We start from the raw sequence: 26,874 nt of genomic DNA, 5'->3' as shown, positions 1-26,874 counted from the left end.
TTTTGCATTTAAAATTTGCAGCAAGTCATCAATCCAGGTTAAATGAAAAATCTTGCGAAACGAGTGAGTGGGAGTGAATGCGTGCAGAGGAATCAATGTTACCCCAAGGGCTGCAAGATATTCCTTCCTGTCTACACAGGCTGATTGATGGCGATTGCCAGAATAACTTTTACTCACACATATAATCCATTTAATTATTCCAGATGGCAGCTTTGTGTTGTCATAGAAGATCTCTGTTTTGCGTTTGTGCTGAAACATGTATAAAGACGCGCTTGCTTATTACACTTCACCATTTTTTTTTTTTAAATCACATTGCTAATACAAATCTGTTTACGCCTCTTTTCAATGCAATGCATTTCAATGCGTTACGCACTAAGAACAATGTATCTTTGATGGAGTCTCCCATGTGACTGCATTTGAACCAACAACCGCAAACTGCCTGCTTTGTCTATCTAAATGACAGCATGGTTGAATCCTCCCCGGTTTATAGGTATCACATGCTTTACTAATGACTAATCTGGAATAGTGTGAATCATAAATGTGTGCCTGATGAAATATAACTTCCTTTCACTACCATCATGAAAGCTCAGAGGCTTAGTCATCATTCAGCTGATAAACTGTGGGATTGAGGGAGCAACAGACATTGAGACTAGATTCAGGAGGAGAAATTAAAAACAGACTGCCAGAGTGCATGACTAAGACTAAGCCAGGGGAAGGCTGTGCATTGAGTACTAATAAAAAGAGGAGAAGAGGGGGAGTGCATGCTGTCTAATGAGGTAAAGGGGTGGGGAGCTTTAAAGAGAGCGGGGAGAGATTGAACCGCCAGGACTTTCACTTTCAGTGAGCAAGCTGCCTCCACACTGTTGACTCCTTAAGAAGTAGCCTACAACAGATCAAATGTCTCGCTCACGTGCTGGAATTAAAAGCTTCAAAGAAAACTGACTGAAAAGGAAGGAGGAAAGCTAGAGCAAACTAAAATCTGGATATACAGGAATATCTTTTTGTCCATCAGAGGTTTTTTCCATTAGAAGACTGGGAATTTCCAAGTGCCTGACTGGGATTAAGCAAGAGAGGGTCCAAATGGAGAGCAGCTGTGGGATCCAGGAGAAAGTGCAGCAGTGAGAGGAAGAAGAGACCTTGGTTAGTAGCTTCTCAAAGACGCAGCTGGGAAACCCACTCAGACCTAGATTCATCCATAACCTTCCTGCAGCTATCTGTCGTGCAAAACGACTTGGTTAAGAAGAACATGGGGAATATGGCCCACATTGGCCGGTAGAAGCATGTCACCAACAGGTAACGTGATACGCGTGCAGCTCAGACGAAGGTCAATTGATGCGCGTTTTAAAAGCTTGAATCAGAGAGTGCGTTTGAGACCTTAAGAGAACGAAACGCGTGGGTGTGTTGAAAATGTTAGGGCTTTTAATGCTCTGAACCCACATTGTTTACCTTTGCCTTCCAGTGCTGTTACTTCTATCGATTTTGACTGTTCAAGGAAGTGGGTGCGATGATTTTATGAAGACGACGATCCGAAATCTTCAAGACTCTATACGCAGCGAAGAAACGTCCGGATTCGTGAGTTTCGACGTTTGAGAAGTCTGTTTACTAGATGGTTCTCGAGCGCATTGATCTGTCCCGTGTCGTACTGACCTGATTGTTGTTGTTTCGCGGTTTTGTTGAGAAGCCCGTGCATATTAAACAAACGGCTGTCTTTATTAAACGCTTAAAATTTGACATTGTGCATTGTATTTATTGCAGCCAGAAGTGTTTCCAAAGAACTACGTCGTGTCTCACTATTTCAACGACAGCGCGCTGTGCAATGAGCCGGTAAGACCCGGGCTTCAATGGGTCAGTGATGTGATGCTCTTTTTATGATTCACTTTTAAGTTATTCAAAAATACTATGTACGTGCAGGTAGTAAATGTAATAAACTTAATGAGTGTTTTGGGTTTTTAGATTAAACAGGACTTTAGATGTTTTATGGGGCCCATCGGAAATATCCAGATTTTGTAATATTGCGAGAGTGTAAATAAATGAAAGTCAGTGAGTAAATAAATGAATACAATTGAAAATAGTAATGTTTTTTGAAAAAGCAAAAAGCGGCAAGCTATGTTGTTTTCATGTTTTGTAATATCGTCTGCGGAATAAAAGTTGGACTCAAATTAAATGAAATGATTGATATTTATTTAATAAAACACCTTGAACTGTAAGAAGGCTCATAACTGTAATGATTGACAAAATGTGACAATAGTGATTTAATTAACACTCTTGAATTCATGGTGCTAAGAACATATCTAGCTATTATATAGTTGGAACTTATAGTTGCACCAATTGACATTTTTAAACCATTTTGAGTCATGATATGTCGCATATGGTATAGGCCTAATGTAAGCAACAAGAAAAATAGGTAGATTACGTTTGTAAGAACGTGTAATTCCATGTAATTAACATAGATTTTATTCTGTTTTATCATCTCGGCCATTCTTATTTGTCACTGACCCAAATAAAAAATGTTTAGCAGCTAATTTTGTCTCTAGTAGCTGAAGTAAAAACTAACCCGTCTTTCTCTCTGTGCGTGGGTTTAGTGTTGTGTGTTCAGTGCTGCTGCGTTCCTGTCTAATTCCTGGATTCAGCTTCTCCAGCATCTCAGCAGAGTTCACCTCAAATACAGGTTCATCAGCGAGCTGATTCTCACACTGGACAAGATAGCAAAAGAGGTACATTGTCAAACACTTTCAGAAAAAAAGGTACAAAAGCTTGCACTGATGCGGTAGCTTTTCTAAAAGTTACACTTAAAGGTACATATCAGTACCTCAAGTGTACATATTGGTTCCTAAATGAATCCAGATGTCGTATCGACATACCTTTAATTCTTGAATGTAGGTTTGATAGATTGTAGATCTCCTGTGGCTAGTGTTTTTCTTCTATATTTTCGTGAACAGAAAATTCCAGATCGTCCCGATATCTCTGCTTTCCCATCTGTTCAGTCATCGCCTGAAGGTCTTCTCTCCTTCACTTCGTCCCTCTTCACCCGATGGCTCAGTCTGGACTGTGCTTTTCAAGAGCATCAATGCATCTTCCCCACACCTAGTGAAGAGGACCTAAAAAATATGCCATCAGAGGAGGAAAACAATGTGGAAAACCAGGAACCCGTGGATGAGCAGTGGCCTGGGATAGAAGGAGAGAAAGGTAAACGGCAGGTCAACCAGGGTCTGACTAACGGCTATAGTCGGTCACTTTTCTCAAGTTACTCTCACTGGACCTTTTATTTTCTATGGATAACATCAAGTCTGATCTGGTAAAGGGTGAGAAATCTGTTTTAAACATGCCACAAAACTTGCCCAAAAGGAGGCTTTACTTTGAACGGACAGCTATTGTAATTCACTGTTGCTTTATACTGATTAGCATTTGTATGAGATTTCAGAGAATTAGCTCTCTGGATGTGGCTCATGATTTCTAGATGCATGTTGGAGAAAAAGGATGTTCTGAAAGCAGACACATGGCCAATATGACGTTCATGTACATGTATGATGTTTTTTTCTGCATCATGTCTTTGCACTGATTGTTTCTATCACTTATCCAGTTTTCTGTCATCTTATACAGTGAATTATGTGTCATCCGTGATAATTCAGGGTAAACCTGTTGACTGAATGTTTTAACATTGAATGTAGTGAAAAAGTAAAGCATACATGAAGCCAAAAGTCTCTGCTTATCGCTCGGTGTTCAAGAGGAAAAAACTACACTCATTTACTACAGTAAATCCAAGCCATATTAAATAATTCTGTGGCATAGGAACCAGCTTAATCAAGCTACTTTCTGAAAAAGACATTTGCAAAAGGGTTACATAAGTCATGTTTACAAGTATTGATGTCTTGTCTTAGAGAAGGTTACTACAAGCAATGTTTTACTCAAATGAATTTAACAATCTGTCTGTTTTTGGTATACATGTGTTGTCTGTTTTTAAGTGTAGATTTTTATATATAAATAAAATCTTGAAATCGGTTCAGTGTTTGCATGAATTGACTATACTCTTTTGTTTGTCTGAGTGTGTGTATGAGGACTTTCTCTAGTATCAGCTGAATGAAGAGACTTGCAGATGATGGCACAAACAACCAGGCCACCACAGAGACCTTTTGTTCACACAGTTTTGCTGCTCTACCACAATATAGCCTACAGCTGGTGGCTGGCACGTCTCAAAAACACACATAAAACAAAAGTTCCAAGTCAACATGCAATAAATTGCATTTTAGCTACATATTGTTGATGGATACTGTTCACAACAATGCAGGATTTTACTGTTAAATGTCAGAAAATGGGTTAGTTTGCATTAGCGCAACTGGGCCAAACCACAAGCAAACTAGAACAGGCCAACCCTGCAGAAACAAAGCTTAAACCAGCCTATGCCGGTTTGCTGGTCTATTTGCCTTGTTTTCGTGGGGGTTTCGACAGTTTTTAGGTGGCCAGACTGGTAAGCTAAACCAGCTGCAAGCCTTGGCCTGCTGTTAAACTTCCTAAACCAAACATGCTTGTAATGGTATTACTTTACAGTAAGGTCCTGCTAGGTAATGTTACATTAACCAACAATGAGCAAATCTTTTACAATATTTATTTATAAAAGTTATTTTTTAACTCGGATCCATCAAGTACTTTGATTTTAATATTGGTAAATGCTGCAACTTAACACGAACTAAGACTAATAGTGTTGCTATTTCATGTTAAATATTGTAGTGATAACTATGGATCCATGGTATAGTGTCAAGTCAGGCATGATTACATGGCCATACTTTTTACAGTCTGAGACATTAAAAAAAGACATAAAAGTGTGTAAGATTTCTTGAAAACAGCTTGGGACAACAATTCCCGCTCACCCGGTGACTTGAGTTCTGTCCAACTCTGTACAGCGCTTAGCGTGCGCTTTAAACCACGTGACCTGAAGCGGAAGTCCTCCACTCTCTCAAAATGTCCGCGGCCGATGAAGACACGTTGCCTCAGGAGGACGATGAGTTTGAGGACATGGAGGAGAGTGAAAACGACGAGGATGATATGGATGGAGAAGGACAGAACGGGGATGGAGAGGGGAAAGTCTATGTCCCCGGTCTGCAGCCGCTTAAGCCGGGAGAAGAGCTGGAGATGGACCGCTCCGCTTACCGGATTTATCACGAGTGCCAGACCGGTCAGTGCTCAACATCATGCCCGATCACTAAACATAAACATGCGTGCTCGATGTACGGTTAACTGTGGTTTGATGTTATTTTCAAAGGTTGACTTAAGTCGAACAACCAAATAAATAACCATGTCAATAATACTTTTTTGTTTTGGATATGTGTAATGTTAGTAAAATCACGTGTTAGTGTAATGTATCTGTGAGCATGCAACATATCATAATTGCTTGTTTTATACATCTCGGTTAAGAAATGTCTGGTTCTCACCCAAAATGTATTTCATGTGTGTATCATCACTGACAATTAAAATGTCAGGATAGCTTACAGTCTGATGAGAAATGGTAAATTATTTAATTGACTGGAAAGTAATGCCATCTTAGTGATCCTCAATGTAGGCTGCAAAGGTGCAGTGCAATAATAATAAATGACAACAATAACGTTGTTGTTGTTATTGTCTGTTTACAGTAAGTTTGACATTTTACTTTTGATTATTCAATATACAGTATAAACAGTAATGATAAACAATGAACATAAAAGGCAGGAAATACAGTACTCTCACAAATAGTTTATATATATATATATATATATATAGTTATATATATATATATATATATATATATATATTATTATTATTATTATTATATTTTTATTATTATTTTTAATTTGTTTAAATGAGCATCAATTGTTTTGCTCAATAAAAATGTAACAAATAACATGATTTTTTTTTTTTTTTAATTCTGATTTTATTTATCTCAGGGTGCTCGTAGCACTTCACTGCCCAGCATGTATTTCTAACAAAAAAATGTCATGAAATTACTTGAGTTTTAATCAAAAGAGGAAAAACTTTCAATAACCAGAACATTTCACTGCATGTCGTACCATGTATGTATGTGTATGTGACAAATAAAATTTGAATTTGAATTTGATTTGATGTTCCTTTTACGATATCTGCTATCTTTATTATTTATAATAAGCAAACTTTTCTTTGCCCTGCAGGTGCCCCATGCCTGAGTTTCGATGTGGTGCGTGATGGTGAAGGAGAAGGGCGAGAGCAGTTTCCTCTCTCTATGATTCTGTGTGCTGGTACTCAGTCTGAAACCGCCTTACGCAACAGGTACACTGACGTGAATGCTGTCAGAGCTTGCTACGTTTATTGTTCTGCAAGAAACATCTACTGTTATTATCCTTGGTTTCCAAAGATGATGTCTTTCCTCTCTATCCAGGCTTATTGTCATGCACATGCACAATCTTCATGAAACTGAAAAGGATAAAGATGAAAATGAAAGCAGTGATGAAGAAAGTGATGAAGACGAGGAGGATGAGGAGAAGAAACCACAGTTGGAGCTAGCCATGGTGCCACATTATGGTGGGATCAACAGAGTCCGAGTAAGTCTCTTAATTATTTCAGAATTCTGCAGAATTAAAGCGTTTTCCAATCCACCTGATTTAATTTTTGGCCCTCGTCATCTAAAGTTGTGATCTTTTACTTTTAATAGGTCACCCAGCAAGGGCAAAAGACATTTGCTGCGGTCTGGTCAGAGAAAGGACAGGTGGAGATTTTTGACCTCCAACCTCAGCTTGAGGCTGTGCAGAGTTCAGCAGCGATGTCAGCCTTCATCAAGCAGCAGAAGGAAGCCACGCCTCTTTTCACTTTTTCTGGTCACATGTCAGAAGGGTTTGCCATTGATTGGTCATCCAAGGTACCAGGTGTGCAATCTCAAATGTAATATTATATCCATCTTATTTTTCACGCAACATAATGAGTGTTTTTGTAAGATAACATAACTAGAAGCGTACGACACAGGAAGCCTTGCACATTTTAGGAACAAGAAACATAACATAACTTACCTCCATACAAACAGATGTCTAAATTAGTGGGACTGCTGGCTAAAATTCAAGACGTTTCATCTTTCCTTGCCTCAGGACGCCTGGTAAGTGGTGACTGCAAGAAGAACATTCACGTCTGGGAGCCACAGGAGGGCGGGACTTGGAAGGTTGACCAACGGCCTTTCAGCTCACACAGCAAGTCTGTTGAGGACCTGCAGTGGTCACCTACTGAAGCCACTGTATGTCGGTCTAAAGAAAATCATTCTATTCAAATATTGTATATTAAAAATCAAATTGGATGTGATGGTTAAATTAATGCTTCTCTCTCATCTTCAGGTTTTTGCATCTTGCTCAGTGGATCAGTCCATTCGCATCTGGGACATAAGGGCACCACCTAATTCCATGCTCTCAGCCGACGAGGCTCATTCTTCAGATATCAATGTTATCAGCTGGAACATGACCGAACCTTTTATTTTGTCTGGAGGAGATGATGGCCTACTGAAAGTCTGGGATTTAAGACAGTTCCAGGTGAGCAAGAGCAAAAGGAAACAAATATTAATGTTTTATTTTTCAGCTAAAGCATTAAATGAAACGATTCAGGCTGGAATCAGATGAAGAGACAGAAGCGTTGTTATTTGTGTCGGTTTGTCAGGTGTAGGATGTTTATAGAAAGTCGCTTACAAATTTTTACTGTGAAAATGTGTTGTGAAGTAAGGATGTTTAAAAAAATTAATTGCGTAGTTTTATTTATTTATTTTTTGAACAAATCTTGCCCTCACCAAGGCTGTGTTTATTTGATCAATAATACAGTAAAAACAGTAATATTACAAAACTTTATTTAAATATTTTAAAATGTAATTTTTCCTGTAATGGCAAAGCTTGAATTTTTAGCAGGCTTTATTGCAGTTTTTAGTAACACATGATCTATCAGGAATCATTCTGATACGCTGCTTTGTAGCTTAATAAGAATTATTAATGTTTGTGTAAAGTGCATTTTTTATGAATCTTTGCATAGAGCAGCATTAGTGAAGTAGATAGGGATAGGTTTTATAACATTCTAAATGTCTTTACTGTAACTTTTAATCAGTATTTTGTGTTGCTAAATAAGTGTAGTTTTTGCTGATACAGTGCCTATAGAAAATCATCAAACCCGTTTGAATTTGTCATACAGCCTGAAATCAAACCCCATTCCAAATAACTTTTCCAGCTTTATTTACAAATTTAGTCTTACAATATCAAACCAATGAAAGAAAAAAAACATAACAGTTCTGCAAATGAATAATAAACAATGACAGTGTTGGAAATGTCATCAGTCCCTTGACTTTATACTTAGTTGAGACACCTTTTGCTTTAATTACAGCCAACAGTCTTTTTGGATATGTCTGTACCAGCTTTGCACACCTTGACTGGGGAATATTTGCCCATTCTTCCATACAGAATTGCTCAAGTTCAGATAAATTCTTTGTTTAGCAGCAATGGACTGGTCTCTTCAAATCTGGATTTGATTTGGATTTAAGTCAGGGCTCTGACTTGACCATTCAAGGACATTCACCTTCTTATCTTGGAGCGGTTTCGCTGTTGTTTTGGCAGTATGCTCAGGGTCATTGTCACGTTGGAAGGTGAATGACCTGACCATCTTCATTTGTCTAGCAGACGGATGCAGGTTTTCCTCAAGAGTTTTGTCAGCATCCATTTTTCCCTTCAAACCTGACCAATTGCCCCGTTCCAGCTGAAGAGAAACAAAACATAATGTTGCTACCACCATGCTTCACAGTAGGTATGGTGGTGTGCCGTGTTTGCTTTTTGCCAAACATAACGCTTGGAGTTCAGTCCATTTTGGTCTCATCAGAGGTCTCCCCACCTTTTCCCAGAAGGTATCAGACTCTTCCGAATTAGATTTTGCATAGCACAAGCGAGACACTTTTGCATGTGACACTTTTTTTTTAGGAAAGACCCAGCCATAAAGTCTTGCAAGTGCTTCAAAGTTGCCTTTGGCCTCGAGGTAGCTTCTCTTACCAATGTCCTCCTGGCTCTGTCATTTAATTTGGATGGACGGCCTGATCTTGGCAATGTGCTAGTGGTTTCATAAGCTTTCCACTTCTTAATGATGCTCTGAGCATTACTCAAAGGGATGGCTAAAGCCTTTGAAATGTTTTTATAGCCTTCTCTTAACTTGTGCCTTTCTACAACTTTATCCCAAAGATCTTTGGAAAGCAATTTCCCAACCATGGTCAATTCTTTGCAACACCGTACACTGCTAACTGTGGGTTCTTCAAGAAACAGCTCCTTTTATTCTAAAGTAATCAACACCACTACTACTGATGTCAGATAGGGCAATTAACCTGGTGTTTAACGTGGAAGTTAATTGCTTGCAAGGGGCTGATCACTTTACCAAACCAGGCATTTCACTGATTCATTTTGATGAATCCACTGGAATTTATGAGAATGATGAGAATTATAATGTGTACATGCAGCTCTTAACTGCACTTAAGACTTGCTCTATTTTATTTTCCAGGGTGTGAGAAAAGGTAATGGTTTTCAAAGGGTATGATGATTTTCTATAGGCACTGTAGACTTGTAATATACATGTATATGTGATCCCAAATCTTTGTATGTTATGACTTTTTGGGCTTATTAACTGATTAACTTTATTTACTGATCACATTCATGTTTCTTTCTTCAGTCTGGACGTCCAGTGGCCAGTTTTAAGCAGCACAGTGCTCCCGTGACGTCAGTGGAGTGGAACCCTGTTGACTCAAGTGTGTTTGCCGCCTCTGGAGCTGATGACGTGGTCAGCCAATGGGATCTGTCAGTGGAATCATGTGACATGGGAGAACAGGCAGAGGGCTTAAAACAACTACCACCACAGCTACTGTTCCTTCACCAGGGCCAGAAAGAAGTGAAGGAGCTCCACTGGCACCCACAGATTCCTGGAGTTCTCATTTCCACCGCGCTGTCGGGATTCAACATCTTCAGAACTATTTCTGTTTAACTGTGTGTGTGAGTGAGAAGAGAGACAGAGAAAGAGAGTGTGGACAGTTTCAGGCAGAAAGAATGTGCATGTGTATAATTTTAAACGTACATAGATGGATGAATGGAACATCTAGGTATGTGTGACTCATGCATTTCTGTCATTTTTCTACCCCTTCTGGAACCATTTTCCTCAACTTCATGAAGCAAGCAGTGTTGTAATTGTGTGATAAATTACTCATTTTTACAAGTCTGTTGTTTATTAACTTTATTTAAAAGTTATAGCACCATCATGTTTACTGCATATTTCTTGTAGCCATTCATTTAAAAAAAGGCTTCTTTTCTCTTAATGGACAAAACAGAGAAAGATATTTTAGTCTTTCATTCTGAAACTCTTAAAGGCAGACTGTTGGTTTTAAGGCAGACTCCTGGTGTTTTGGGTTAAAAATATATTATACTTCCCACGTTATAATAAACAATGTTTTGTTAGTTCCTATTTCTTCTTTTTACATTTTGCCTTATACAAACTGATTTGTTAGCAACTTAAGTGTACTAACGGAAATTAAAAAATAAAGCCTGACGATATACAAAGGGAACATAAAATCACATATATTTTAAAAAGTATTTATGCACCCAATGAGTGCTCTGCATTTCCCTTTAAGACCCAGTTCAGTGATCCATGCTGGAAAGAGGAAATTGCTTTAATATGGTAGGATGCCCTCCAGTGTAAGTATGAAGAAAGGACTTGTTTACATTTTCGGCAAATTTTTTTTCCACATTTTTCTAAATACTCAACTCCACTTCCAGCTATTGTTACCTTTTTAACTTTGATCTCCAGCCGGTTTTGAAAGACTAGATTTGTGGACATGTTGCATTTGTAGATCAACGGCATGTACAACAATTCCATTATTTTAAAAGGTCTTAACTTGAACTATTTTTATCATTCCATCCATAAATCTATCAATTCATCCAACCTTCCTGAAGCTATCTTAAGGAAAGACGATCCCACACTGATGCAATTAAAATAAAATAGGAGGGAGTTAAAGATAGTGTTCATTTATTTAGTTGACTTTAAAATAGAAAAAATATATCAATAAAAATAGCATGCTTACAGAAATGCATTTGCCTCCCTTCAGCACATTCATAGAATCCAAAATGCCACAAAAAGTTTAATAAAACTTTAATTACACATTTTGGTCTAGCCCAATATACATTATTTCAATTGGCAGAGTGGTTTTGAGTGTAAAATAATCATTGATTGTCCTTTATATATTCTTTAGCATTCAACTGTGAAAGCAAGACAAAAGCAACTGCTTTTAAAAAATAACCCAACCTATGAAAGCTTTTCATGCTTCTCTTTATGAATCTAGTCGAGAGCTACAGTCAAATAATCAACCAGAATGTTTACATTCACAGTTTAACAGCTGTGCAGTTTGCAGCTGTTTAGCTTTAAGACTATTTTGTAGTGTGTAACTATTGCGTATTTCATTTTTACACTTCTTAGATGAGTACATCTCCAAAAACAATACACAATCTGATTGCTTATTGCATTTTAAGATACGTATGCGTATGTAATAATGAGAACTCCCATGAGAAAATTCCAGCATGTGTGAATGCGTTCAGCAAACTTCGTCGTTGGCTTTTCCATGAAACTAGGCAAGACAAAGATGGAAAACATTGTGATATAAGGCACTACAGATAACAATAACTTATAACTTTTTATGCTGTATTTGGCTTTAAAAGGTCAGCTGTCATTCTAAGCATCACCTTTTTTCCCATTCTATTTGAACTGCAGGAATTCACTCTCCATTGAGATTAAAGCTGTTTCCACCTGACCCAAGAAGGTAAAGTGCCCTATAATGGAATTATGAACCGGAAAAACTGAACATTTACTGCTCAGTATTATATATCTGACACCATGTATGAATAGGTTTGTTCATAGGCTATTCTTTATGAGACATCACACTGTCCAAGGGAGACAAAATTTGTAGTCAAAAAATAAAAACAAGGCTGTAACCTTGTCTTACTTTCATAAAATAGTTCCAATAACCAGCAAACAGCATTGTAAACTTGGAAAGGAAAGTTCCAAATTGTCCAGTTATTGCCTCAAGAAGATATTTTCATTAATTCTCCCCGTATGGGTGTTTTTTTAAAAAATAATTCTGTTCATATGTCATGATTCATACGCCAATGACTTATTTTTGGTCCTCGAATCGCTCGCGATGTCTCTTAAAGACCAATCTCATCATCGAATTCGTCCTCAAAAGTGTAGCCCTGTTGTCCGTTGGCACCTTCCTCCTCTGAATCTGTTTCTGAAAGGTGCTGGTCTTCTCTCCTCCGGTCCAGAGGTGAGACTCCCTCGTATTCTGAGCTGACTGAGGAAGAGAGGCTTGGAGAGTTGTCCTCCCTCCGATTAACCACTTCTGCTTGTCTTGGGTCTTTGTCGTGAGCCGTTCTCCCACTAATCTCTTGCATCCGTTTATGTGGGCTCAAGCCCATTTCTTCTTCAGCTTCCACATCTAGCCCTTCGATCACTTCCTGTCGACCGATGATCTCATCGCGTTTGTCGCTGAATCGCACTTTGGGCCTGAGCCCTTTTGACTTGACGCCGTTCACCTCATTCAGCTGCTCATCTCGATGGCTCGCCTCTTTGGTCAAACTTTCCATCCTCATCCTCTCGCTCAGCTCATTGGCAGCACTCCTTGGAGACATCATCACATCTCTCGTGCTCCTGCTGGGACTGAAAACGTCTTCATTGTCTTTGTCAGAGCCCATCGTCAGTCCGTCCATCACCCCCAGCACATCTCCCAAAATCGAGGGCCCTAAATCCAAGTCGAGGTCAAAGGAAGAAACTGAATCGGAGTGCCGGAGCTCATTGGGACTGGCATCTTCTGCATATTCAATTTCATGGTTGTGGTTCATCGTATTGTCTGTGGTCTCTACGGTGGCTGCCATGGCTGGTTGTTGCGCAGATGTGGGATTAGGACTAGAGGGGCCGTGGCTGGACAGGAAGGAGGTGTCGCCAAAAGCGTCTCCACCTCGACCAATGTGCATGGTGTGACGGAAATCACCCAGTGGAGCGGAGATCATGGTGGGGTCCAGGCGCGGGGTTCGAGAAGATGATTTGTGGAGAGGCATGGTAGCAACTGAGGAAGCCAGATGAGGGAAATAAGCATTTAAAATGCAATAAAATGATTCATAATTAACCATTATATTAAAATGTGTTAATTATTCTTTAACGTTGCTTGTTTTTTTGGTCCTTTTAAGTAAAATTTAGTTTTTAAATGCATCATACAAATGAAATGTGATCGACTGTTAATTACATTACTAAATCTACTATATTCTAAATGTTTTAAAACCGATTTCCTTGTTCCTTGTAGTTTTTTATTCATTGGGATTCTATACTCTAGGGGCCATGAGATATAAGACACGTGATTATAATACTCGGTAAATTTCCAAACGTTATCGACAGTCAGGTATGAAGTCATTACGTCGCAAAAAAGAGGGAAGATTGCGTAAGGGCTGCGAAAAAGAGGAGCTGACAGACGAAGCAGCCAAGCTCGGACTTGTATGTGAAGCGCGTGCTTAAATGCATTCTTCCCTCGAGCTTTCTCGCGAGGTCGAGATACAAAGTCTCAGAGAAACATCACAAACGTGACCATCTTTTTAACACGTAATTTCATTAAACACTTACTGCTTAGATTTATGAGCAGACAAAAAAATAACTTTTTTTCTGAAGCCCAAGGAATCATTTTAAAGCGGAGGGAGTTTCTTAAACTTATACATGTTTAATTGCTCCGACAAGGGTTTTTTTAAAATGTCGCGTTTCTTTATTTGTTTTGTTTAAAAACCCACTTCAGGATAATTTGAGGATCGTATCTATTCGAAGAAATGCGTGATATCGACATTTATGCGTCCCGAACTATTCATAAACAACTGCAACAGCTGGAAAGGGAATCAGTTCTAGACGCCTTTAACAGATCTATTGACTGCACGCATAAAATCAAACAATCTGAGGCTAGTTCAGCTGATAAATGCTACGAAACTACTTTTAACGTACATCTTACGCACATTAGATGATAATGAAATAGATTAACAGCAGCCAGGTAACTGATAATAGCCTGATAATTTTAAGCAGAATACCTGCCTTTTTGTCCAGGAATGCGTCGTCCCGTCCAATGAAGCTGTGATAAAGCAAAAAAAAACAACTTGTTATCAAATAGTCCAGTTTAACGCAATGAAGGTCTCCTTAAGTGGGAGTAACTGCAAAAGTTACGCGCCCAGCGGAGTTCTCGCGTCGCTTTCCTTCAAAACGACGGAATCAAACTTACTTTGATCGCCGCGTGCTTATCAGCGAGCTTGCGCCTATTTGTTCCCGCTGCAACCAGACGCTTCTTTAAATATCTTTCGCTTTCCCTCTTTTACTGACTTTTCTGGCGTCGCTCTTCTCTCCGATATTTCTTTTTTTTTTTTCCTTTAGGGATGGGCAAGGAAGTGACGTGACTTTGTATGGGAGCGCTCTGGGTACATCTGTAACAGTGAATGAAAACACTGGCTGACGAAGCCTTTGTATTTTTTTTTCCCCCCTGCCAGAACTAAATTATTTCACGCGGGTTGTCGCCTTATCATTGTGTAGATACGGCGTAACCTTGCTCGGGTGTAGAATCGGGTGTAATCCGGATTTAAGGTGAACAAAGCATGCGGAGCTTTATATAGGACCAGCTATTTGTGCATCGTGTGTTTAGTTTATTGCCATGGATGAAACACAATGAAACACGTTTTGGAATCCCGTCTGTCAACATTTCGAGCAGAGCTGTGTTGAAGCACAACCTGTTCTAAAGCTCTGTTTGCACTTTCGTATCTCTCCGTGTGTATATCAATTTCACCATCAATATTATAATAGAAGTGCAAAGGCCAGCGTCAAAAAGGATTTCTGTAAATTAAAAGTTGTAAAGCACAACATGTGAAATAACAGAGCAGAAAAAAATAGTTTAGACTATTTAAATAGAACCTTTTAGAACCTTTAGATATATATATATATATATATATATATATATATATATATATATATATATATATATATATATATACACACACAAACACACACACACCTTATCAGTTATCACTCTTTATATTTGTATGACTGCTTAATCTTATTGTCTCATGATCAAAGCTTCATATATTTTATTGTGTATTTAAACATTTAACATGATTTTTATAATTGCACAATCACACATACAAACATTATCTGTCTATCATTTATCTACTGTATCTCTCTCTCTCTCTATATACACACACACACACACACACACACACACACACACACACACCTATACTAAAAGATAAACTATCAATCAGAGAAAACGTGGAACATTGTGTAGTGTATAACATATTTTTCAGCAAAGCAGAAGTTTATTTTTACATACATTTACAGACCTTAAAAATTCATACAGATAAAATTACAGACTAAAGGCTATAACTGACAGTCTTTCTCTGTCGGTGTCCAAGGTTTCCTGCCTGGGAAGAGAATTCAAGGATGCTGCAGCTGAGCCATGAATCACATCACATCACTTCCTCTTTCTCTGCACAGCTTACGTCACTCTAAAATACACTATCACTAGGGTTACTAATACAATGATGAATGGCTGGAAGTATTGCCAGTGTGAGATCACACATAATACCCAGCATTACTGAAGGAGTGGTTTACTGGATTAGAGAACACCAAATCAATCTATTTTTACCTTTGCTGTGACAAAATAATAAAATAAACACGGATTAGTTTCTGCTGGCTTTTCCCTAGATTTCAAAAGGAGTACTTAGAGGGGTTCAAATGTTTTAAAAACACTTTGGGGACAAGAAGTGTATCAAAGTAAACAGTGTACTTACATTTGAAAGGAACAATGTAGATCTAGATTTAATACCAAAACACATAAATATCTATTAAACACCTGTGAGACCAACATACAAAAAGCTTCCCAGAACAAGTTTTTAAGTTATGTAACCATTCTGATGAAAATGTTGCCACCCGGTGGTGTATCCTTAAAGTCAGTAGGTCCTAAATTAAAACGAATTTAAATCACTAAACTGAGCACTAAAATTATACAAACTTAATAACTAAGAAATAAATGTTTTTTTTTTCTTTTCATGTTGTGCTAACAAAATAGAATTTAAGCCAGACTTTTATTTTGAAAAACCAAGGTAATGCAATTGTTACTACATTTAGTAATATATATATATATATATATATATATATATATATATATATATATATATATATATATATATATATATATATATATATATATATTCCATTGTAAAAAGATTAACAAAACAATACACGAATCTACAAATTGTCTCTATTTTATTTTTATGGTAACCTGTTAAAAATATAAGGCAAACAGCGACTTTTACTTTGTAAAGTCAGCTCAGCTCAGCTCAGCGCCTCTTCTTCGTGTAGTGTTGCTGCCTGCTGCGTGTCGGAGGATGTCTGACAACGCAGAGTCTCCTACAGAAAACCAAAAAGATGATCCGTCGATACAACACGCTGCCACTGAACACACGGGAGGGTCGGATGAGAAGAAAAAGAGTATGCTTTTAGAGTTATATGCATGGTCAGATAAACTGTTATACGTTCATTTCTAGACGCCCCAGTTGTGTTTATTTCGTGCAGTTTGTTAGCGAGCTACTTCCGCGATTACGCGAAGATTGACTGCTCTGTCAGCCAATGAAATTGCCGTTTGTTTATAGGCAGCCAATGGCTGGCCAGGCAGGCACGTGTTTTTTTTTTCTTTTTTTTATTACTTTGACAAGGATTGCAAGAGTTGTTGTTTTAAATAGTTTTATAGTAAGCAAATGGTAATAAAGGTTAATAAACGGAACCGTTCTTATAGTGGGACCATTCTTGTAAGTGATATCTTATTACCTATTCAACAACAGGTAATAAGACATTACCGAGTAATATTTCACATTTATAATTGCGTTCGTACCAACCCCTTTGTGAAAGTCGTAATAATTTACCGTATTCATTTACTGATGTAACGTTTATTGCAAAACCTTTCATCATTTCTATTTATGTACAGAGTCGTAGAACAATTTTTTTTAGCAGACCCTTATTTTTCACCCATAGTTTTGAACGTGTAGTGTAGTATACTTTTAACCATTGTGAGTTTCCTTCTTCTGCTGAGCACCAAAGAAGATATTAAAAAAAAAATCTGGCTATCCAAACATTAGAAGGTAGACAGTGACTCATACGCAAGAAAGAAAGCCATTAAAAAAAAGGGGGGATAAATGATAACATAATTTTTATATTTGGATGAACTGTCCCTTTAATAAATAGCCCACACATTGTGCAAACATGCTGTACGTTATTTTATTTTCATTTTGTATTTCAGTTGATGTGCTTTTGAAAGCAGTAGGTGATACGCCTATCATGAAGACCAAAAAATGGTCGGTGGAAAGAGGGAGGACAGTACAGTCCCTCGCTCAGTTTATCTCACGCTTTCTCAAACTGGAGCCTAGTGAACAACTGGTATGTGATTCACCCCCACCATTAAATTAAGAGCGCTGCATATGAATATGAATGTGGTTAAAAGAAGAGAACTCCGTTTTTGTGTCTGCGTCAAATTAAATTCACAAAAGCGATTTCATAAAAGCAGGAAACATATTATGCAAGTAAAGTTTATACTTTGATGTTTCAGATAGCTTTTGTCAAATAACCTCAGCGCAACACATAGGTCTATGTTGAGGTAAAAATGAAACAAGAAAAGGTGATCATTCAAAATGTTTCTATATTTAACATTATATTATGTTATATTTCACACTCTACATTTCTTTATATTTGAGATTCTACAGTTCAAAATACTTAATATTATTGTTTTACTAATAGTTTTATTTGTTATAAATCTCTTGCTGACAAATAATGACAGCTAAAGATATAAAGCTACAGTTAGATTTTGAGAGCTGGCCTGTCATTAGAGATGAGAGTCGTCGTCTAATGATTCTAGATCTAAGTGTGCTTGACGAGATTTTTCTGGTATATAAGATGTTACACTGAATGACATTTTACTGGGTGTTTTCTATAAATCATGGAAAAAATAGTATATATGTATGCGATATTAATGTACGATAAAATTTAACAGAACACACTGTAATATATGTACAAATATTCACCTGTTTGTCTTTGACCAGTATATTTGAAATAACATTTACATAAAATATATTACATTTTTAAAATCATTCTATATACATTCTAAATATATTATGTATGTCATGTTTTGTGTGTTTATAAACCCAGTCGAGGGATTTTTCTTCTGTACTCAATGCTTTATCTCTCTGCTCTCCCGCCAGTTCATTTATGTCAACCAGTCTTTTGCTCCCTCACCAGACCAAGAAGTGGGTGTGCTTTTTGAGGTACAATTTATTTATTTCTTTTACCAAATGCTACTCTGCCCCATCTGGCACACTAAGAAAATGTTATGTAGGCTGCCACTGCTGACTGCAAATGCTGCTTAGCAAGTATAAATACCATTTTAGTTTCTTTGATTTTTATGCCGACTGACTTGTTGTTCTGCTCTGTTTCACAGTGTTTTGGAAGTGATGGCAAACTAGTTCTCCATTACTGCAAGTCCCAGGCCTGGGGATGATCGTGCAACCGTTTTTCCTCCCCCTTTCTCCCTTTCATTCATACACCTGATATACAGTATCAAAAACATCACTCACACATCATGATTGTTTTTATAACTTATTGAGTTGTCATGTTATTTTTTTTGTAAATAATAAAATGTAAATAATACTGTATCACGGTGCGGTATCTCACGAGCGTTTATCAAGGTGGAAATCCTAAGAACATCAAATGCTTATTTAGCAACAAATTTTAATGCGTGTTTTTCATATCTAAGCTCATATAGAAGCGATTTAAGGACAATATGTGATTCTCGAGAGTACAGAGTGATTACTTTTCACAGGAGGGGTGGGTAATGTCCCAGGACAGAACAGGTCACATGTAAGGGTAGAGGCGTACAGGGGTGTGAAGAATAGGTGGGACAGAGGGATGTTTAAAAGGGCACGGTGGTGCAATGCAAAAGAAGACAGGATAGAAAGATGGAGACGGCGCTAACAGATGGACTGAAGAGGGATTATGGATGCTCTTGGTAGAGTGTGACACCAATTTCCAAGGAAAGGCAGGAAAAGGAGGAGATTTGGGCAGGATTGTACCAAAAAAGGGGAAAAGCAGAAATAATCGCAAAAGGATAAGGAGGGAAACTGCATGCTGAACCAAAGAGACGAGAACCTTCTGTGTTTAACTGCTGCACAGAAGGTGGAAAAAGATACAAATTAATGGATCGAAATAGGGAGTTAATATTACGATGGACATGATGTAAGAAGATTAACGTGCACAGGTAAAAAAAAATCAGCTTTTTGTAATGCAGAATAATTGTTGATTTTCTTGTAAAACCACTATATTTCATTCAGAATTCTGCATGTGTAATAATGTGACGCATAAAAGATATAGATCATGATGCATGACGCATGATGCAAACCATTTGGTTGTAATCTTAACAATTAAATAATCGATTCAAGCTCATTTGACTATTAGCAGACATTTTGTATTTCATCACTTACAAATGCGTTCAACCCATTTTAAATTTAAGCTTGAATATTCCAATAAACTGTAGAGGAAATATTCTGACGTTGCCATAAAAAGCTGTTTCCAGTTGATATAACCCTTAAAAAAAGATTTTTTTAAATATAATTTGCGGTAATGTATTTAGGTTTTTTTCAGATAATAAACTATATTTTTTTAATCAGTTTTTTTATGTTTATAGAACTCCATATTTTATGTTTATTATAAATAAATAAAAGGTATCCTTAAAAGAGTAAAAAAAAAGAAACATGCACACCTACAAAGCCCAAACAGATTAAAACAGATTATTAGAGGATTACAAGTAAAGTTAGACTTAATGCGAGAGCTTAACTAATAATTTCATCACGTAACTTCAAACGTAATCCTTCGAATTCCCTCTTTTTCCTTTTCTCATTTTTAATCCCATTCAGGGCTGTACTGAAAATAAATAATAGTTTCAAATCATTTATTTAGCATTACGTAAACATGTTTTTTTCCCCTCTGGATTATACAGTTTTGCTCATAAATTTACATACCTTAAGGGATCATACAAATAGCATGTTATTTATTTCTTTAGTTATTTATGTATATTTTAATTTTAGTGCGGTTTATCATAAATTTTTGTCCTGAGAAGTTCCTGCACATTCCTTTGTTTTTTTTCTGCATATCTGAACTCGTTCCACCAGCAACTGTGTGATTTTTAGATGTAAAAAGTTTTAGATATGTAAACGTGGTTGTTAACTTTTTGAATTGGATTGGGGCTGCACTTATTTTGTATTCTGGGAAACATAAAAACTTTGTGTAGCTTTTCAAGAGGCGTAACAAATACACAAAAAAAAATAGTGCCAAAAGTAAGATCTTTAAACAAAGCGACATCCACAACTCTCCATTTTCCTTTTTTTCCTTTAAACTACTCAGTGTAAGAATATGGATGTTAAAATCATCCAGTAATTATTGGAAATTATAATATGCAGAATATGCTAGGAGACCAAAGAATGTGCAGGACCTGAAGGATTTTTCTGAAGAACTGCAGACTGTCTTGTGATTTATTAACAACCTTCTCATAACATACGAACAGTCATTGATAATCCAGGTAACACATTATACGAACATATAAAAATAGTATCTCTTGTTTTGCTAAAATTCTTAAAATCTTGAATATTCATCAAGGGCATGTATACTCGTGAGTGGAGCTAAATATGATTGATATTAAAAGCGGCAATGGTAATAATAAGGCTCCTTAGTTCAATAAGATTTAAATTAAAGGCAATTTATTAAGCCCTCATTTGCTTACAGTTTTCAAAACTACTCGGATGATATCTAATAAAGCAATTTGATGTGATTAAGTGATAATTTCTGTTACAGCTTAATTGAGGGACCTAAAAAATAAATAATAAAAATAAAAACGAATAATCCTTATAATGAGATACTAGCGCCAGGAAGCATTAAAACAAAAGGTCCGGTGCTAGGATGTACCCGTGTGGTCAATGTATTATGTCTGTTTAGAACTCTTCAACAACATTTTCATTTTCTTTAAGTATCTTTGGATAATAGACATCTGCCCAGAACAAAGTGTAACGTATAAGCCTGTGACATATGTTGTTCTTTCCTCTTTTACTAAGGTTCTTCCCTGATCTGACCCTCTCCTTTAATAAATCCACATCTTCATTTATCCTACCATCTGTCACAGGGATCTCTTACTCATTTCTGCTTTATATAATTTTCTCAATTTCATTCTCATCCCTAAAGATTTCTTGTGGTTACCGATCCCCGTTTGCCCTTCATAAACCACCTCTGCCTTCACTTTGAGTAGCATGTTGGACCACATGCCCAGACGCTCTCGCTCCCTGCTCTCTCTTTTCCTGACCTCCCTCGCCCTGGCGTTATCTGTGCTGGCTTTCTGTACGTCTTACTGGTGTGAAGGAACGCACAAAGTGGTCAAACCTCTCTGCCTGTCACCTGTCAAGATGAAGAACTGCGGCCAGAACAACAGTGAACCTTACACTACAGGTATCGTTCAATCATCTGGCGTTATATCACCTGTGTGATAAACCGCATCCATGCTAATATTCAGAACAACATGGCAGTTTAAGTATGGCATTAACCCGTGTGCTTCAATGACAAAAGTTACGGTTCCAAAAATGCCCGTAAAAATGTGTAGCTTGGGAGCACAGACTTATGTTTGGTCTCGTTTTAAAGATTATTGTTGAAAAAATAGTTAAAATTACAATGTGAAGCCTTGCCAAGAGCATGAAAGCCTATTTACAAAAATTGCATCATAATTTTGCTGTTAAACGGCACTGTGATTAAAAATAGCAGTAGTTAAAAATAGCAATAGTTTTAATGAGGGACAGTTTTGTCCAAAAAGGTACAGTGAGGAACATGTTTTGTACCTAGTGCAAAATAGATTTATATCAAATAGGGGCGAAATAGTAAAATTCCAGTAAAAATATACACATCTGCCAAAATTTATGCAGCTGCAAATAACACAGGCAAAAAATGCTAAAAATAAAAACTGAAAAGGACAAAAATGTGCAAAAGTATACGCTCAAGGGTAAAAGGGATAATTCACCCAATAAATAAAATGTGCTAAAAATGCACTCGCTCTTGTAGCCATCCAAGATGCAGATGAGTTCTTCAATAAAACAGATTTGGAGAAATTATGAATTACGTTATTTGCTCACCAATGGATCCTCAGGAGTGGATGGGTGCCGTCACAATAATCCTCAAGCAATCCTCACAATTCTAGTGAAGCAAAAAGCTATTTGTAATGAACAAATGTGCTTTTAACTTGAAACCATAATATTGCTCAAGCACAAACAAAAACAGTCCTCAAGAAATACTGCATGTTGGAGGAAATTTTAATATAGATTATGGATTTATAGATTATGTTTTTGCTAGAAACAACAGTTTAAAGTAAAAACAACAACTTAATAATAGAATTGTTTGTTACACAGATGCATATTTTTATTTCATAATACATTAATTCGTGGACTGGGGTCGTGTGGATGGCTCATGGCTGTCACCTTGTGACGTAATAACGTAGCCTGAAGAATAAGCCAATGAAAATCCCCGCTGCTAACCCTACTAGTGATTCAAACACTGACTGTACCATCCACTCATTCAGGTTCCTGTCAGGTTAACTGATTGTCCTCTTTTCTCCTCAGAAAGCCCCACCTCGGATCCCAGGAACCCGTTACCAACATTATCACCAAAACGAAGGGAGGAACTAGCCAGGATTCGACAAAGACAACTGGCCAATGCAGTGCACTACATTTGGGAGACGGGAGAAGACAAGTATACCTTTAGATATTTCCACACGGGATTTTGGGAGTCCTGTGAAAAACATGCTGATGGTAAGGAAACCTCTCAAGAGACATCAACTCATGTCGTTTCCAACCTATTATGTTCTTTTCATTTATGGACCACAAAAGGAGATTAGGATGCTGCTCTTTCCCGTATAATGAAGCTGAAAGTCGTCAGTATTCATTCTATCATAGTCATCATTGTCAAATTTGGTGACTTGCTCAGTCTGGACCAGGCCTCGAAAACACATATCTATCAAATGCAGTCTTCACGTAATGCATAAATTGTATGAATCACATTTATGGCGCATTATGACAGCATTTACTCTTATTTCATGGAAAAGAGCTGCATGAACCTTCTGTCAGATTTCTCCTTTTGTATTTCATGTAGGAAAGTCATATGGGTTTGAACCATGATAGTAAAGGACACAAATTTCATATCTGAGAAACGTTTTTCAGTCATTTTCATTAAATGCTCTAATTAAAGAAAATTTATGTAATTTTTCAAACCGTAAAAACATTATTTCTTGTAAGACACAGGCTCTCCAGTGTTCAAAACAAAGCACTGTAAATTCATTTATTTTTATGAAACCTTGCACTTGAATCATTGTTTAAAATGATGTATAATCAAATACAATAGGAACAGAAATCTCAGCAGAATGCTGATGGTGTATTACATCCATACACAATAATCCAACTGGTGACAATGACAATAATTGGTGTCATTACATCTGAAATAGCCTGAAATGTTCTTGATTATCACATGGAATAGTTTCCATAAAGCTATGCATTAAAAAGATGCACAATTTTTTGTCAGTCATCTCAGAAGCAGTGCGTGAATAGCTTATTGAAACAGTTATACTTTTTGATGGTATTTTGTGCAGTTTTGAATAAGTGATTTTAATAAAAGGAATTCAGGTTTCTGTGTATTTTGTTTACTGTATTTAGAAGGTGTTAGAGTTTTGAAAATATGCAATGTTTTATTACTGACTGTGATTTTTTTGTGTCCAGAATTTACATCAAAGTTCTGATATTAGTGCCAAAGTGATTGCATAAAATTAAAATAAACACACCTTTAAAAAAAAAAAAACTTTATATACCATTGATTTAGCAAATAATCATCAATAATGCATCAGACTTTGGATTTCATTGGCTTTCTTGTTCATTCTGCTACATTACAGGTGAAAGATGTCGTCGGTTCTTGGATCTTACTCCTGGAGAGACTCATGGTAAGATTGCAGAATGTGTGTGTGTGTGTGTGTGTGTGTGTTTGCATGAAATGAGCTCCGCAGACTGATGTATCTAATGCTGTGTGCACAGTAGGTGTATCTGTGTCTGCAGGGCTTGCTGTATTTGTACAGCGGGTGCTCATGTGTGTGCATCTGTTGCAGGTGTGCTGTGGTTGTCAATGATCGCTGAGTTCATGTACATCAGTTTGCTGGGCATGGGCTTTCTTCTCATGTGGGTGGAAGTGTTGTGTGCTCACAAAGAAATGCACGCACTCAAAATCAACGCTTTCGCAGCCATTTGCACAGTGCTCTCAGGTAAGATAGAGATCATCGCTTCCCTCTTGTGGTCAGTTTTAGCACTGCAATATTGCTAATGTGTATTATTTAGATTTCCCCCTGCTTTTTTCTTTCAGGGCTGTTAGGGATGGTGGCTCATATGATGTACACCACCGTATTTCAGCTAACTGTGATTGTGGGTCCCAAAGACTGGAGACCTCAAACGTGGGACTACGGCTGGTCATTCGCGTGAGTGCACTTCTTATATTTTCGCCCCTTTTATGGCTTGACTGTGATTTGATTAAAGTGGAAGTTTATTCGTATGAACTTTATAGATGTTTACACATTTTGTTCTTGCTTTTGCATGGTCCTCTCGCTCACTTCTCGACTCCAAGGCTTGCATGGGTGTCTTTCAGCTGCTGCATGGGTGCTGCGGTTATGACCCTTAATTCTTACACGAAAACGGTCATTGAGCTACGTCACCGCCAGAGGCTTCGATTAGAGGAGGCCCGTGCTACAAGCCACGCCCCGTCCTACGATGAGGTGGTCCCAGGTGGAGGGCTGTACTCCGTCAGCGGCTTACTACAGTGTCCGAATGGGATGATAGACTCTATGTGGGCATCCAATGGGAGCATGGGACTGGTGCAAGAGAGGGATGTGCCCACCCTGGTACTGGTTGGAGGATGCGGGCAAGATTCGTGTGAGGACTGTGAGAGAGAGATGGATGAGATGAAGGAGGTCATGAATGGAATAGATTCTCCTTGTTAATCTTGGATGATGAGTTGAGGGGCTAGTTCACACAAAAATGTGTTATTTGGTCCCCATCGTGTCATTTCAAACCCATATGGCTTTCTTTTGTCTGTGTAACACAATAGAAAATAACTTGAAGAAGGGTAGATCCAATATACTGTTTGTCTACATCAAATTGTGTCTTGTTTGTAAACAGATTCTAAATTCTGGAGCATCTTTATCGTTTGGAGAGTTTTTCTGCTCTCGTTATTTACTCTTCATGTGCAAATTGGTGGGCGGGGCTAAACAGGCAGTGATGTAGAAGCAGGCGTTGATCTTCTGCAGGGGCGGGGTTTGCTGCACTATTACATCATAAAGTGACACGCGCTGTCATTACGACTGGTTTCAATATAAGCTGTTTTTAGACTAACTAGGAAGTTTTGAGTTCTGAAATTTATAGGATGCTTTTATAGTACGATGACCTCTTATATGTCAAAAGATTAAGGGATTTTGATTTCTCAGTTCATGACCCATTTCATATCTTCTGTTATGCTCCACAGAAGAAAGAAAGACATACAGGTTTGGAACGACTCGAGAGTGGGTAAATGGTGACCGAATTTTCGTTTTAATGGAATATCTAATTAGTTTTTATAACAATGGCCTTGTATGTTTTGTCTGCCTGATTAACTGAGTGACTAGCAAAAACTGTCTATGCAAAATGTCTTTATAGATGGTTTTTTTTTTTAGGTATGTCTGTGGCTGAAATTCAGTCAGTGTGTGATATTGAGTGAGTGGATTTTCAAGTGTGAGGATTTAGGAAAATGCCATTTATATATTGGAAGGTATTTGAGTGGATTACACTGAGATTTTGTCAGATCACAAAGCCTGTATTATTTGCATGTTATATTGTAACTAAAAACATTTTCTGTAATATCTCATATTTTCTTCTGTATTGTATTGTATGTTTTATTTGGTTAAGAATGGACACCCAAACCATAATCATTAAATAAAATAATAATGTAAATACTAATGTAAAAAATATAAAGCGTTGCTTGAAATATCTACTAAATGTGGAATTGTTGCAACTATCAAATGGTGTGATGATCTGTGTCATGGTTTCTTTCTCACCTCTGGGAGCAATGCTGTATGATAATGTAAGATTTCTGCAATTTTTGTGTAACATACATATACAGATCTTTAACCGCTGTATGCACCTGGAGTTTACATAAAAAACAGTTTTGTGGTTATTAAGGAGGGATATTGTTAAGGTTAGGGTATGGCGTTTAGTGTTATAGGTTTAAGAGTGGATTAAAGCGTAGGATCAACACTGCTTACAGATTTAACAACAGAAATTAATTACAGATGTAATAACAGGAAGAGATTTTAAATACAAGTACAATATTAAAACATGCACGCACATATTAAGTGCATCATATCAAATGATTAATGTAAATTTATAATAGTAAAGAAGCATCATATAAAGAATGTCCCTTATATTTACTGTTGTCCGATATCCCAAGTGCCCCTTATATTTTCATCAGTTGTCTTAAATTTAAATTAATTATGACAAATATTCAGTATGTCAGAACAAAGAAAAACATGCTATACAGTATTAAAGAAATACAAAATGAGAAATGGAGTGAGGAAGGCTGCACTAGGAAGTTGGAGATTTTGAAAAGTCTTCTTTGCGATGTTGGACAGGCGATTATGTCAGTAATCCTAACTTGCATTAAGACAGTGAGGGAATTGACAATTAG

At 37.3% G+C, this 26,874-nt stretch overlaps 5 protein-coding genes across 8 annotated transcripts; 4 read left to right on the top strand and 1 right to left on the bottom strand.

Annotated features, from left to right (window-relative positions):
- The first annotated feature begins 16 nt into the window (after positions 1-16).
- zgc:174888 (uncharacterized protein LOC558116 homolog) lies at positions 17-3,999 on the top strand. Of its 2 annotated transcripts, none has more exons than XM_043261899.1 (5): positions 17-1,293; positions 1,460-1,572; positions 1,756-1,824; positions 2,583-2,714; positions 2,985-3,999. In XM_043261899.1, the coding sequence occupies exons 1-5, from the start codon at positions 1,281-1,283 to the stop codon at positions 3,297-3,299; spliced, it is 642 nt and encodes a 213-aa protein (XP_043117834.1). In that variant the 5' UTR covers positions 17-1,280; the 3' UTR covers positions 3,300-3,999. The 2 variants fall into 2 exon arrangements, with proteins under 2 accessions (XP_043117834.1, XP_043117833.1); XM_043261898.1 differs by having other exon boundaries at positions 2,940-3,999.
- A 928-nt stretch (positions 4,000-4,927) lies between these two features.
- On the top strand, positions 4,928-10,452 carry grwd1 (glutamate-rich WD repeat containing 1). The gene is made up of 7 exons (XM_043261054.1): positions 4,928-5,170; positions 6,156-6,273; positions 6,383-6,545; positions 6,656-6,866; positions 7,083-7,225; positions 7,323-7,514; positions 9,670-10,452. Exons 1-7 carry the CDS (start codon positions 4,957-4,959, stop codon positions 9,976-9,978), a joined length of 1,350 nt encoding a protein of 449 aa, XP_043116989.1. The 5' UTR covers positions 4,928-4,956; the 3' UTR covers positions 9,979-10,452.
- A 1,658-nt stretch (positions 10,453-12,110) lies between these two features.
- On the bottom strand, positions 12,111-14,546 carry cdc42ep5 (CDC42 effector protein (Rho GTPase binding) 5). 2 transcript variants are annotated; one of them, XM_043261053.1, is made up of 3 exons: positions 14,288-14,546; positions 14,100-14,140; positions 12,111-13,102 (listed from the first exon to the last, which is right to left on the bottom strand). In XM_043261053.1, the coding sequence occupies exon 3, from the start codon at positions 13,092-13,094 to the stop codon at positions 12,186-12,188; it is 909 nt and encodes a 302-aa protein (XP_043116988.1). In that variant the 5' UTR covers positions 13,095-13,102; positions 14,100-14,140; positions 14,288-14,546; the 3' UTR covers positions 12,111-12,185. The 2 variants fall into 2 exon arrangements, with proteins under 2 accessions (XP_043116988.1, XP_043116987.1); XM_043261052.1 differs by having other exon boundaries at positions 14,104-14,140; positions 14,288-14,539.
- A 1,840-nt stretch (positions 14,547-16,386) lies between these two features.
- Positions 16,387-18,752, top strand: atg12 (ATG12 autophagy related 12 homolog (S. cerevisiae)). The gene is made up of 4 exons (XM_043262033.1): positions 16,387-16,542; positions 17,348-17,484; positions 18,303-18,365; positions 18,539-18,752. The coding sequence occupies exons 1-4, from the start codon at positions 16,440-16,442 to the stop codon at positions 18,596-18,598; spliced, it is 363 nt and encodes a 120-aa protein (XP_043117968.1). The 5' UTR covers positions 16,387-16,439; the 3' UTR covers positions 18,599-18,752.
- Positions 18,753-18,889: 137 nt separating this feature from the next.
- si:ch211-149k23.9 (germ cell-specific gene 1-like protein) lies at positions 18,890-26,154 on the top strand. 2 transcript variants are annotated; one of them, XM_043262032.1, is made up of 7 exons: positions 18,890-19,354; positions 21,328-21,588; positions 22,746-22,934; positions 24,065-24,112; positions 24,275-24,427; positions 24,526-24,637; positions 24,784-26,154. In XM_043262032.1, the coding sequence occupies exons 2-7, from the start codon at positions 21,393-21,395 to the stop codon at positions 25,154-25,156; spliced, it is 1,071 nt and encodes a 356-aa protein (XP_043117967.1). In that variant the 5' UTR covers positions 18,890-19,354; positions 21,328-21,392; the 3' UTR covers positions 25,157-26,154. The 2 variants fall into 2 exon arrangements, with proteins under 2 accessions (XP_043117967.1, XP_043117966.1); XM_043262031.1 differs by having other exon boundaries at positions 18,890-21,588.
- Positions 26,155-26,874: the final 720 nt, after the last annotated feature.

Source organism: Puntigrus tetrazona, chromosome 16, assembly GCF_018831695.1.
Source record: "Puntigrus tetrazona isolate hp1 chromosome 16, ASM1883169v1, whole genome shotgun sequence".
Taxonomy (NCBI): domain Eukaryota; kingdom Metazoa; phylum Chordata; class Actinopteri; order Cypriniformes; family Cyprinidae; genus Puntigrus; species Puntigrus tetrazona.
The sequence above is the reverse complement of the archived record's forward strand: the minus strand, read 5'-3'. Positions and strand labels throughout refer to the sequence as shown.

Excerpts from the sequence above, each read along its gene's own strand:
- zgc:174888 (XM_043261898.1), top strand. Across the intron at positions 1,573-1,755 it reads GCGAAGAAACGTCCGGATTC|CCAGAAGTGTTTCCAAAGAA; the intron begins GTGAGTTTCGAC and ends TATTTATTGCAG. Across the intron at positions 2,715-2,939 it reads TGGACAAGATAGCAAAAGAG|AAAATTCCAGATCGTCCCGA; the intron begins GTACATTGTCAA and ends TTTCGTGAACAG.
- grwd1 (XM_043261054.1), top strand. The coding sequence starts at position 4,957 with ATGTCCGCGGCCGATGAAGACACGTTGCCTCAGGAGGACGATGAGTTT. Across the intron at positions 6,867-7,082 it reads TTGGTCATCCAAGGTACCAG|GACGCCTGGTAAGTGGTGAC; the intron begins GTGTGCAATCTC and ends TCCTTGCCTCAG. Across the intron at positions 7,226-7,322 it reads GGTCACCTACTGAAGCCACT|GTTTTTGCATCTTGCTCAGT; the intron begins GTATGTCGGTCT and ends TCTCATCTTCAG.
- cdc42ep5 (XM_043261053.1), bottom strand. The coding sequence starts at position 13,094 with ATGCCTCTCCACAAATCATCTTCTCGAACCCCGCGCCTGGACCCCACC.
- atg12 (XM_043262033.1), top strand. The coding sequence starts at position 16,440 with ATGTCTGACAACGCAGAGTCTCCTACAGAAAACCAAAAAGATGATCCG. Across the intron at positions 16,543-17,347 it reads GTCGGATGAGAAGAAAAAGA|TTGATGTGCTTTTGAAAGCA; the intron begins GTATGCTTTTAG and ends TTTGTATTTCAG. Across the intron at positions 17,485-18,302 it reads TGGAGCCTAGTGAACAACTG|TTCATTTATGTCAACCAGTC; the intron begins GTATGTGATTCA and ends CTCTCCCGCCAG.
- si:ch211-149k23.9 (XM_043262032.1), top strand. The coding sequence starts at position 21,393 with ATGTTGGACCACATGCCCAGACGCTCTCGCTCCCTGCTCTCTCTTTTC. Across the intron at positions 24,428-24,525 it reads CATTTGCACAGTGCTCTCAG|GGCTGTTAGGGATGGTGGCT; the intron begins GTAAGATAGAGA and ends TTTTTCTTTCAG. Across the intron at positions 24,638-24,783 it reads GACTACGGCTGGTCATTCGC|GCTTGCATGGGTGTCTTTCA; the intron begins GTGAGTGCACTT and ends CTCGACTCCAAG.